Source organism: Homarus americanus, unplaced genomic scaffold, assembly GCF_018991925.1.
Source record: "Homarus americanus isolate GMGI-L3 unplaced genomic scaffold, GMGI_Hamer_2.0 scaffold24694, whole genome shotgun sequence".
NCBI lineage: Eukaryota > Metazoa > Arthropoda > Malacostraca > Decapoda > Nephropidae > Homarus > Homarus americanus.
Window position 1 is genome coordinate 6,986,938 of NW_024732780.1, and position 13,594 is coordinate 7,000,531.

A 13,594-nucleotide genomic window follows, 5' to 3' on the forward strand; every position below is an offset into this window, starting at 1 on the left:
CTCACGCAGACCAACACCCAAGCAGTCAGTGCGTGAACAGTAGCTGGTGACTAGTAAATTGAACCTCCTTGTGTCAGTTTACTGTGATGGAAGAGAATTGGAGGGTATTTGTGTTGTTGTGATGGCCCAGTGGTTTAGTATCGGCTTGGGTGATCACTGGGGATAGGTAGTGGGGAGTTAAAGGTTGATCCCGTGGTTGGGTGATCACTGGGGATAGGTAGTGGGGAGTTAAAGGTTGATCCCGTGGTTGGGTGATCACTGGGGATAGGTAGTGGGGAGTTAAAGGTTGATCCCGTGGTTGGGTGATCACTAGGGGGATAGGTAGTGGGGGTGAGTTAAAGGTTGATCCCGTGGTTGGGTGATCACTGGGGATAGGTAGTGGGGAGTTAAAGGTTGATCCCGTGGTTGGGTGATCACTGGGGATAGGTAGTGGGGAGTAAAAGGTTGATCCCGTGGTTGGGTGATCACTGGGGATAGGTAGTGGGGAGTTAAAGGTTGATCCCGTGGTTGACCGTCATAGGGACAAATAGGTGGCGGCGGATGTTGATACTCATTTGTTTCATTATTTACATGTTGCCAATGCGGAAATGAGCCATGTTTTGATATTCAGTTTTGTAGTATGAACCTAATTTACCACTGTGTTGATGATAGTAATCTGAATTGTGTATATTGTTATGCTTTTAATGTTTTGTGGTTGTTATTTCGCTTTGTATATTCAGAGATATGCAACTGGTTCCATCAGACGCCCTTGATGCTCATATGTTTTTTCATGGCGTCTATAAGGAAGTATGTGGAGTTAGAATTGACTTATGCTATACAATTCTATTATCTGACCCTTTAAATGTGAGTACTTTATGCTATACAGTTCTATTATCTGATCCTTTAAATGTGAGTTCTTGTCGTAATGTTTATTGTTCGGCTCAATATAAATTAAGTCTTTTTTTTATTGACTATTTCTTGTATATTGTTCTGGGTTTTGTCCGTTTTTATTAATTTATAGCCATGTTTGTTGATGGTCGTTGTTGACAAGACGTTGATATGGGAAGGCGCGGTGTTTTAAGCTTAATATGAAAGGTTAAATATGAAAGGTTATTTGCCTGTCTGTAGTAACCCCTTTTTTTATATGTTTTACTAAAGTTATATACTTAATCCATGAATATGATGACTTAACCCCTTGAATACGATGGGAACCTCTTGAGTACGATGATATAACCTCTTGAGTACGATAATTTTTTAGCATTGACGTACGACGACTTTGTATACAAGAGAATTAAGTTATCGTACTCAGGGGGTTAAGTTATCGTACTCGGGGGGTTAAGTTATCGTACTCAGGGGGTTAAGTTATCATACTCAAGGGGTTAAAGAGTCCCGTTTATTCATTGTGGTCTACATATGTGAGTATATATGTATATTCTCGTGTGTGTGTGTGTGTGTGTGTGTGTGTGTGTGTGTGTGTCAGATGATTAAGACTGACAGTCCCTCATAGGCGACCCCTTGTTCACTCTCTCTCATTCTCTCTCTCTTCCTCTTTCTTCCTCTCTTCTTCCTCTTTGTCTTCCTCCTCCCCCTTCTCTTCCTCCTCTCTTCTTCCACATCATGTTTCCATCTTTATCATGTCGTGGAGGAGGAGTTAAGAGGTAGGAGAAAGGAAGGAGGGGGATGGGATGGTGGAGGAGAAGAAGGGAGAGAGAGAAGAGGGGGAGACAAAGGAGGAAGAAGAACAAGGCGAAGAGGAAAAGAGAAGTAGGAAGAAAATATAGAAGTAAAAGAGAAGGAAGAAGACAAAGGAGAGGAGGAGAAAGAGGGAGCGAAGGAGGAGGTGGAAGAAGGAGGAAGACAAAGGAGAGGAGGAGAAGGAGTTTACACAGTAGCCTTTCTGTAATGATGTCTTGTGAATAAGTCTTAATTAGATAAGCTGAGAGAGAGAGAGAGAGAAAGGTTGGAACGTGTGTGTTTATGTGTGTGTGTAGGGAGAGGGCTAAGAGGGTAAACACACACACACACACACACACACACACACCTGTATCATTAGTCAAGATTTTAATTAATGTCTTCAGGTGTTAATAATCATCGTTTAATTAATAACATAATTAAGGTAGGAAAAAAAACAACCTTAATTTTCTCAGTTAATCGTAAGATAATTTATCGTAAGAATCCTTTGAACTGTCGTAAGTTAATTAGGTAAATACAAATGTGTACCTGACTGACAGAATTACGTGGGTTAAACTCTTAAGTGATCTGAGAAGAAGTGTCCGTTTCACTTATGGGGTGACTGGGTGAGAGAGAGTGAGAGAGTCAGGTGGTATTAACTAACATCAACACCCCGGATATAAGGATGACATGACGTGGGAGGTGGTGTTGAGTGAGTGGGTGAGTGAGTGCGTGAAGAAGAGTGTGGTATATAAGAAAGTAAAATCCAACGTAGGAACCTTTTGAGAATCCATCTTTGTGAGGTGTCAGATACATACATACATATATATATACATACTTTCTCGCATCTACGGTTATAGTGACGCAAAATTTAACGTAGGAACATTATAAACTATATATATATATTGTCACAGTAACACCACACCACCCGTTTAAGTCTTAATGGTAAATATGTTTTAGGCCCGCGCTGCCTTCCTTCACACTCTCGCGGTCTCTGTTGCCCTCTCAGCCTGGTGTCATTGAGTTGTTTGTTCATCATGTATTGTGGGTTTTTATTGATTATATTGTGGTTTTTATCGAGGTATTGTGGTTTTTATCGAGGTATTGTGGTTTTTATCGAGGTATTGTGGTTTTTATTCATTTTATTGTGGTTTTTGTCGAGGTATTGTGGTTTTTATTCAGTATATTGTGGTTTTTATCGAGGTATTGTGGTTTTTATTCATTTTATTGTGGTTTTTGTCGATGTATTGTGGTTTTTATTCATTATATTGTGGTTTTTGTCGATGTATTGTGGTTTTTATTCATTATATTGTGGTTTTTGTCGATGTATTGTGGTTTTTATTCAGTATATTGTGGTTTTTGTCGAGGTATTGTGGTTTTTATCGAGGTATTGTGGTTTTTCTTCAGTATTTTGTAGTTTTTCTTCATTATATTGTGGTTTTTATCAAGTTATTGTGTTTTTAATCATTATATTACGGTTTTTATCGAGGTATTGTTATCAATATATAATATACTGATAACAATATACTGCATATCGTGGTCTATGAAAATTTTTCTTCAACAAATAAACATGTATATATTTTAGTGTAAGTCATTCTTTTATTATTATTATTATTATTATTATTATTATTATTATTATTATTATTATTATTATTTTCTTTTTTTTAATAAGACTTGGTTATTAATGACACGTTCTCGGGCAGGGCAAGAACCTGTTTGTGTACAGTACAGTAAGATGGTGGCCAAGATCCTGTTACTGTCGTGATGCCGCAGTTGTACCCGAGATGATAACACTATCCCTCTCATGTACGCGTTCACTCTAGCCCAGACCCTCACCCCTCGACCACCTGACCACCCTCTCGACACTATCCCTCTCATGTACGCGTTCACTCTAGCCCACACCCTCACCCCTCGACCACCTGACCACCCTCTCGACACTATCCCTCTCATGTACGCGTTCACTCTAGCCCAGACCCTCACCCCTCGACCACCTGACCACCCTCTCGACACTATCCCTCTCATGTACGCGTTCACTCTAGCCCACCCTCACCCCTCGACCACCTGACCGCCTCTCGACACTATCCCTCTCATGTACGCGTTCACTCTAGCCCAGACCCTCACCCCTCGACCACCTGACCACCCTCTCGACACTATCCCTCTCATGTACGCGTTCACTCTAGCCCAGACCCTCACCCCTCGACCACCTGACCGCCCTCTCGAGCTCCGACTTTCTTTAACCCCGGCCTCTTTATTTTTTTAGTGCACTTTATTCTTGTCAGTTAGCCCATATTTTTTTTTCATATATATTAACTTTGAAATAAAAATATATTACCTTATCCTTTTAATTGGTGGCGCACATTACAGTACTTTGATATTAGTGCATATAAAAACTAGTTCCACGCTGCTCTGCTCTCGAGGTATTCTGTCCTGTTGTAATCTATCCTTAATTACTCTTGTTACGTCTCCTCTTTCCGAATTCTTTGTGTATTATCCTCGTAATATTTATTAATTTCATCATTTTACCATTATATTAAAAATTCGTTACACATATTATATTTCAGACGCTGGTAATCTATTTTCCTTCTTATCTCCTGTCATCGAGTTTTATGACGTCTTCCTCTCATTTATCATCGTTTTCTGTCACCCCCCCATTCGTCATCGTTTTCCTTGATGTCTTCCCCCTTATCTACATTCGTTATCTTCCAAGGGGTGGCGCTCAAAAAGGATAATATAATTTTTCGTTTCTGTTAGCTTGTTTTAGACCAGCTAGGAGTGAGGGGGAGGGGGAGCCTTGTGGAAGTGAGCTGAACAAATGAACTTTATCTGAATTACATTATTATTATTGTCGTTGTTGTTAGTGGTGGTGATTTTTTTGTTATTTAATGGTATTTTTTTAGGTTATAAGCGGGTGTTACCAGAGAGGTCACTAAGATAACACTTTCCACTATAACTCCCTCAGAGGCGTCAGTTATCTTTACAACATAACAGTAATGTGGCAGAGGACGTGATGTGAAAAGAATGGATTTGTATCACAGAAAATGAGTGACGTGGGAAAGATGGTGTGTAGCGGTGAACTAATCAGAGAAAATGGGCTTATTAGCGCCCCATAATCATTAAAAACCGAATTATCTCGACACAGTAATCACAGAAAACTGATTTAATCCGACGCTAAAACTCTAGAAAAATGGTGAACATCAGCGCCACGATGCGGTCTGACGGCCAACGGAGGAACTATAGCCGCTCGACCCAGGGGAGTTTCCTGCGTTACGGCGACGCCCTGGGTAGGTATGGGCGTCACGGGCGTAGTGTGGGCGCCCAGAAGTTTAGCCGGAGGATCACCTTCCTGCAGCCCACCCCTCAGACCCTCACCTTCCCGTTCAGAGCCTCAGATTATATTCACACCTACTACAACTGGCCTCCCTGGTATGAGGTGCGTGTGGGTACCAGGGTCTCTCTCTCTCATACAGGGTCTCTCTCTCTTCAGGTCCATAGGGGTTAAGTTAGGTTGATTAGGTTAATTTAGGCTAGGCTAATTTTTATACCCATCAAAATATTCCAATCCAACCCTGAAGCTCCTTAAATGACGAAAGGAGAAGTAGTGGGTTCAAGTGGCAGGTGGTGGCGGTGTATGGTTAACGGGTAATGGCAGATGAGGGTTAAGGAAGTGGCAGGTGTTTATGGCGTGAGTTGCAGGTGGCAGGAGGTGGTCACAGGATGTTTCCATCTGTGCTGAACCTGCCGTGATGCCTGAATGGATGAGTCTCTCTCTCTCTCTCTCTCTCTCACACACCAATGACTCACAGGTGGAGGGGCAAGGTGTACCCTCACGTGGGTGTGGTGGAGGGGCCGACACCCAACCAAGAATGGCCAACGCCCAGCTCACACACACACACACACACCCACACACACACACACCCACACACGCACACACGCACACGCACACACACACCATCTACCAATATAGAGATCTACCCAACAGCTTCGTTTTTCTCATCACTCGGTGTACACGATGAACTTAACCTAACCCTAACTTGCATATGAGTCACTACTAAGTTACAGTCCCGTGTGTGTGTGTTTATATGTCAGTGTAAATGTGTGTGTGTATGTATGTATGTATGTATGTATGTATGTATGTATGTATGTATGTATGTATGTATGTCTGTCTGTCTGTATGTACGCACTTATGACTATTTAACAACGATTATAATAGTTTTAGTTGAATTTAATAAGTTAATTATATTTTTTGAAGGTTGTTAAGTTAATGTTAAGTATCAAGTGTTATTTTAGGTGTTTGTAATTGCTAGTTAGTTAGTTTAGGACATTGTTGTATTACGAGGGATATTGGTGGTTAGTGTACTGTGTGGGTGTGGTAGATACAGGTAGTGGTGGTGGTGGTTACAGCTGATGGTAGTGGTGGTAGGTGTGGTAGTAGTAGTAGTGGTGGTGGTAGGTGTGGTGGTGGTGTGGTAGTAGGTGTGGTAGTAGTGGTGGTGGTAGGTGTGGTGGTGGTGTGGTAGTAGTCGTGGTGGTAGGTGTGGTAGTTACAACACGTCACTCCCTGATTACATATTTGACTCAAAACAACTAACTGGCAACTCACGTCCTGGTCTCTCTCTCTCTCTCTCTCTCTCTCTCTCTCTCTCGCTCTCTCTATATTATTTTTTAAACAATTGTATTTTTTTTTCTCGTAATGTTATAATTTTTTTAACGTGTAAATTTATTTTTTTTATTTGATGACAAATTTTTTTCCATCAAGTGATATATTAGATACCTCCTCCTCCTCCTCCTCCTCCTCTCCTCTCTCTACTAATTTATTTCACGTAATGATTCAGTACTATTAATGTTACTTGAGGTAGGTTTGGTTAGGTTAAGTGTGTTAGATTAGTTTAGGTTAGTGTTAGGTTAGCGTCAGTTAGGTTAGGTTAGTGTTAGGTTAGCGTTGGGGTGTTTAATTATGAAAGAAATATGGACAGGCCAAATCTTCTTCAGGTGACTCAAAAATCTATCATAATTATATAATGAAACAAACTTTATACACTCACCCACCCTAACGTAACGTAACACTCACCCTAACGTAACACTCACCCTAACGTAACACTCACCCTAACCTAACACTAACCTAACACTAACTTAGCCCCAGGTGAAACACAACAACGCCATCTGTGGGTGGACGAGTAAAAGTGAAAGTGTACACATAGCTGAACACCGAAAATAGTTTGCCGTGATTGTGTGTACCCTCTGTCACCCTTGCCACCCTGTCACCCCTAGCATCCTGTCACCCTTCCCACCCTAACACCCCGTCACTCTAGCATCCTGTCACCTTCCCACCCTAACACCCCGTCCTCTAGCATCCTGTCACCCTTCACTAACACCCCGTCACTCTAGCATCCTGTCACCCTTCCACCCCTAACACCCCGTCACTCTAGCATCCTGTCACCCTTCCCACCCTAACACCCCGTCACCCTAGCATCCTGTCACCCTTCCCACCCCTAACACCCCGTCCTCTAGCATCCTGTCACCTTCCCACCCTAACACCCCCGTCACTCTAGCATCCTGTCACCCTTCCACCCTAACACCCCGTCACTCTAGCATCCTCACCCTTCCCCTAACACCCCGTCACTCTAGCATCCTGTCACCCTTCCCACCCTAACACCCCGTCACTCTAGCATCCTGTCACCCTTCCCACCCTAACTCCCCGTCACTCTAGCATCCTGTCACCCTTCCCAACCCTAACACCCCGTCACTCTAGCATCCTGTCACCCTTCCCACCCTAACACCCCGTCACTCTAGCATCCTGTCACCTTCCACCTAACACACGTCACTCTAGCATCCTGTCACCCTTCCCACCCTAACACCCTGTCACCCTAGCATCCTATCACCCTTCCCACCCTAACACCCCGTCACTCTAGCATCCTGTCACCCTTCCCCTAACACCCCGTCACTCATCCTGTCACCCTTCCCACCCTAACACCCCGTCACTCTAGCATCCTGTCACCCTTCCCACCCTAACACCCGTCCTCAGCATCCTGTCACCCTTCCCACCCTAACACCCCGTCACTCTAGCATCCTGTCACCCTTCCCACTAACACCCCGTCCTCTAGCATCTGTCACCCTTCACCCTAACACCCCGTCACTCTAGCATCCTGTCACCCTTCCCACCCTAACACCCCGTCACTCTAGCATCCTGTCACCCTTCCCACCCTAACACCCTGCGACTCTAGCACCCCTACCATCCTTCTCAACACCCTGAAATGCACTTCCAAAATGACAAAATCCAAACCTAACCCTTAACCCTAACCTAACCCTACCCTACCGAGACAACATGAGGCTTAGTGTTCATTTGGAAATTCATTGGATTCATACGTAGAAACTGTGTGTGTGTGTGTGTGTGTGTGTGTGTGTTGTGTGTGTGTGTGTGTGTGTGTGTGTGTGTGTGTGTGTGTGTGCGTGCCAGACTGACTCACATAACTCACCAATCAAAATGAACCGTCGCTCACAACCAATTGATCAGTCTTTTACTGACCCACCCAAACTGTGTGTGTGTGTGTGTGTGTGTGTGTGTGTGTGTGTGTGTCTAGGCATGTTTGTTTGTCTGCGTCAATCTATGTATGTGCACGCGCGTGTGTGTGTGTGTGTGTGTGTGTGTCATGCTTATTTGTGAGTAAGTGTGTGCATTTATGTGCTTCTTATATTACTTATTATAACCTAACCTCGAAAAGTCTTCAAAACATTAAAAAAAAATAATAATCCTTTGAGTGGCCAAGGTTTCTCTCAGCTGAATCGTCTGTGTTTGATAAAACTCCTTAAGTGCGACATAACTCCTTAAAGGGTTGATCGTACAAAAGCCGAGAACATTATTAGAACAAACGCAGTGTTGATATAAAAGTACTATAATAAGATAGTCTTTGGTTGATTATAAACAATTTACATCACTTCTGGTCGTTACGTCACCAGTCGGTCAAATGGAGGCACTTGTGGTTTGAATGAGAATTATGTGTCATAGGGTTTCGTAGAAATTGTAACGCTAACTATTTCCCGTAAGAGGAGAATGAGGAGAGATTACAATATCCTTCTAACTTCTCACTTAAAATGACGGTTCAAATGGCTGAGACTACCATGACGAGCGTTTACTAATCCTATATTTACTAGATATTAAACGTGTGAATATTTGAACACCGTGACTTAACTGTAATTTTAATCAAGATTCAAGGTTATCTGATATATGTGAGGTCAAATGTGAGAATTTATTTATTATGTTAGCCGCAGGGAGTTAGTGGGCCTGGTGGTTGGTGAGTCCGTTGTGGTGTGAGTCAGAGAGGGGAGGGACTAATGAATGTTTTAAGATAAATAAATGAACGAAAATACTCAACAGAGGAATCCCTGTTTATGTGTGTTGAATATTACTTCCATATTGCCACACTGTAGAGATGTAAGAATTATTTGTGTTCTAATTTATTTGTTAATTCTTGGATCCATGGGTCTGACATGTCTGGTATGTTTAGTTTTTGTTCTAATAGATATTTCTTTCAGATACAACAAATCTGATATGTTGATTTTTTGCCTAATTACTGTTTTTTTGTTTTTATTGCTGAGAATAATACACTAGTTTTATTTACACTGTTTCAGGCCCAGTCGGAGGAGGAGTATCGACAGACCCAGACTAAGGTCAACGGTCTACAGCGGACTCCTAGCAGCGGCAACTACCGTCCAGTTGAGCTACATAACATACCCCTTCCTACTACAGGTGGTCACGTCACAGGTGAGGCAGAGACAGGTGTCGCAGGGAACATACAGGTGTGAATGGGGAAAGACAGGTGCCAAGGGGGACAGAGACAGGTATCAAAAGGGACAGTGAGATGGGTATTAAAAGGGACGGACAAGTATCAAGGGGAGAGAGGTGTCATAAGAGATAGTCAGATGTCATAGGGAAGGCAGAGACAGGTGTCAAGTGGAACAGAAAGACAGGTGTCAAGGGACAATGAGACAGGTGTCAAAGGGGACGGTGAGACAGATGTCAAGGGACAGAGAAACAAGTGTCAAAGGGACAGAGAGACAGGTGTTAAGGGGACAGTGAGACAGGTGTCAGGGGACAGAGAGACAGGTGTCAGGGGACAGAGAGACAGGTGTCGAAGGGGACAGTGAGACAGGTGTCAAGAGGACAGAGACAAATGTCAAAGGGGACAGAGACAGGTGTCAAAGGGGACAGTGAGACAGGTGTCAAAGGGACAGTGAGACAGGTGTCAAAGGGACAGAGACAGGTGAGAAGGGACAGAGAGACAGGTGTCAAAGGGACAGAGAGACAGGTGTCAAATGGGACAGTGAGTCAGGTGTCGAAGGGGACAGAGAGACAGGTGTCAAATGGGACAGTGAGACAGGTGTCAAGAGGACAGAGACAAATGTCAAAGGGACAGACAGGTGTCAATTAAGACAGACAGGTGTCAGGGACGAGACAGGTGTCAAGGGGACGTGAGACAGGTGTCAAATGGGACAGTGAGACAGGTGTCAAGAGGACAGAGAGACAGGTGTCAAGGGACAGTGAGACAGGTGTCAAGGGACAGTGAGACAGGTGTCAAGGGGACACAGTCAGGTGCCCAAAGAGACAGATGTCAAAGAGGACTGTGAGACAGGTGTCATAGGGGACAGTGAGACAGGTGTCAAAGGGGACACAGTCAGGTGCCCAAAGAGACAGATGTCAAGGGACAGGACAGGTGTAAGGGACACAGTCAGGTGCCCAAAGAGACAGATGTCAAGGACAGTGAGACAGGTGTCAAAGGGACAGAGACAGGTGTCAAGGGACAGAGGAGCAGGTGAAGGGGACAGTGAGACAGGTGTCAAGGGACAGAGACAGGTGAGAAAGGGACAGTGAGACAGGTGTCAAAGGGACAGAGAGACAGGTGTCAAAGAGGGACAAAGACAAATGTCAAAGGGACAGAGACAGGTCCAAATGGGACAGTGAGTCAGGTGTCGAAGGGGACAGTGAGACAGGTGTCAAAGAGGACAAAGAGACAAATGTCGGGACAGAGAGACAGGTGTCAATTCAGACAGACAGGTGTCAGTGGTGACAGAGACAGTTCCAAGGGACAGTGAGACAAGTGTCAAGGGACAGATAGACAGGTGTCAAAGGAGACAGTGAGACAGGTGCCAAGGGACACAGTCAGGTCAAAAAGACAGATGTCAAAGAGGACTGAGACAGGTATCATAGGGACAGAGACAGGTGTCAAAGGGGACAGAGAGACAGGTGTCAAAAGAAACAGTAGGCAGGAAGAAGGCAAAGTTGTACAGTACACAGGTAAATTGGTCAGTGTTTGGACAGTGAGGGAGGAACAGTAGCCAACAGGTATAGACCATATTTAAACGAGTGAAGGAGGGCGGCGATGCTTCAGTCAGTTCACTTAAATGTAACATACAAGACATGATGATCAGTCCCCATTAATGTATCATATCACCAGTTGTTAATCACTCACTTGTTCAAAGAGATGAGCTTTAGTGTCTGACAGATGATTGATAACACTGACTAATATGTTAGAATAGTCCTTTTGTGTTCTTGATATAACATGTTATTCTTGTCTTCAGCTGAGGTCAGGATGCCCTCTGGAGAAGCAGATCTTCCGGTGATTGAGGATAATCGGGATGGCACCGTGTCCGTCCGCTACGCCCCGCGGGAGGAAGGCCTTCATGAGCTGCACGTGAAGTACAACGCTGAACATGTGCAGGGTTAGACCTCTCTATATTTGTTAAACTCCTTCACTCTGTTTAGATAATTCAAGATGACTATTTTGTGTACCTGATAAACCTTTTAGTACATACATGTAGTCTGAAAGTGATATATTTTATTAAACTTCCAGTAACTTTTAATAGTCACATCATTACTCTCTTAAGGCAACTCCAGATGACTACTTTGTGTATTTGTCTTGATGTACTTCACAGGGATCATAATACCTAACCTTGACCTGTTCATTCACCATCTGGGAAAGTTAACAGATTCACATTTGTAAGAAAACAGGTTGATGGCATATTCTGTCATGATGTTCTTTTACTGAGTTGAATATAGAGTGATGTAGGTCCAGTATTTGTTGTCCTGCCAGGGTGATGTTTTACCTGAGGTGGTCAACACACATTTTATAGTAGTAGTGATGATTTTATCCCACACACACACACACACACATTAATTCTCTCATTTTAGTGACCATCAGATGAACCAAGATTATACTGAGGAAAACATTGTGAATTATATGTAATACAAGAGTGTTGTTACATACTGTATATAGTTAAACTTATCCCGTACATCATGTTACCATTTCCAATATGTGATGCAATTATTGTACCAGGTTATGATTATCAATAGTAGTTGTAGTGAAACCCAAACAATGTTGTCAGGCTCAGGACAACAACGGCAACACACAAAGAAGGATTACATACACACTGGTCTGTCAGCCACACCAGAAAAGTTATCAATATGTCCCCTAACATATCCACCATCACTAGATAAATATTTGTACAGTAAAATCGTCACCCAGGTTTGCATTGATTCAGCATGCACAAACAACTATAGACCATAAGGCATTTTTTACAATATATAAAGGTGTCATTATATTTTATTCACAATACAGGTATTATCCGTTAGTTTACATAGGGTGGCTCAAGCACACAAAGATTTACCATTAAGCTGGCACACAATCCCAGCCGCAGGTTTAATTAATACACCCCAGCCAATAATACCTTGACATAGTTCTTGTACCGTAGTTGCCTTCTGTGACTTAGAAGTGAATGGAGGATTTATTACATCCTCAGTCCAGAGGCATTAGTGATCAGTAAGATGACAAAAGAAAAAAGTAGACACACTGAAACAGGATTGATTGAAAATATAAAATTAAGCGTGAGGTGGGAGTCAATCTTATAAGGATATAATCGGGGTTAAGAATCTTTTGTCTTATTCTTTAATTGAGTCTGTGTCACATTCAAACAAAATATTGAACATTAGGCTAAATATGTGGCTATAAGTAATCATTTGGTTGTTTTTCTCTTAAGGTTCACCATTCAAGTTCCACGTGGACTCCATCTCCTCTGGGTACGTTACAGCATATGGAAGTGGCTTGGTTCATGGCATCACTGGAGAGCCATGCAACTTCACCATCTCGACCAAGGATGCCGGTGCAGGTAGCTCCACTCGTGGTGAGGTCTCCATCTACTTTTCTTCTCCTTTACTTCTCCTCCATCCTTCCGTGTGAGGTCACCTACCTGATGGCGGTTCTTGGCAATGGGTGTTAAAAAGCGCACCAACACTAGTCCTGTAATTTCCACATAGGACCTTCTCCTGCTCAGGTCATATAATAATAGAGGTCGCTACAAGTAAAGGTCATTATGTGATGTACAGATGACGTACCAAAGGCACCCAGCTATGTCCTCCTGAAGGTACCGCCTCACCACCTCCCCAAACCTTCATCAGGAGTGTGTTGACGCTGCTCTTGTCTGCCAGTCAACGCCCTTTGCTACCATTACACTGAGTTGACACCTGCAGTCTGCCAGTACTGTATAACTAATGTATACGTGATGTGTAATAAGTGAACCAGATTTAGAGTGCTAAGCATGATTTATTTCTAAAAACAGTTTATCCATTATTTGCCATTTTAAACCTTAGAAGTTAATAATAATTATGCACAAGCTCTGCTTCAATTATGTCCAGTTTTGTTTTTATTAGCATTTCTTATTCTGAAGAATACATTTTGAAAACATCAAATATAATGAATGAAACAAATATTATATAAGTCAGAAGAAAGTGTAGTGTAGGACCAACAGAACCTTCCATAACAAACAGGTTGGCACAGTCAGTCTACAGGAGCTACAGTACATCTCAAGTAGGGGTTAGTTCAGAGGCCATAAACACATGAATTATTTCACTCACTTGTACTGTAGTGTTCTGGTTATGTTTTGTGTGACTTGAATT

General features: G+C 42.9%; 1 protein-coding gene across 1 annotated transcript in view; it reads left to right on the plus strand.

Annotated features, from left to right (window-relative positions):
• The window catches only part of LOC121869005 (filamin-A-like), a 209,885-nt gene that overhangs the window by 163,385 nt on the left and 32,906 nt on the right, over positions 1–13,594 (plus strand). The window contains 3 exon segments of the mRNA XM_042370067.1: positions 9,277–9,409; positions 11,224–11,364; positions 12,679–12,807. Coding sequence (XP_042226001.1) covers positions 9,277–9,409; positions 11,224–11,364; positions 12,679–12,807 — 403 coding nt within the window.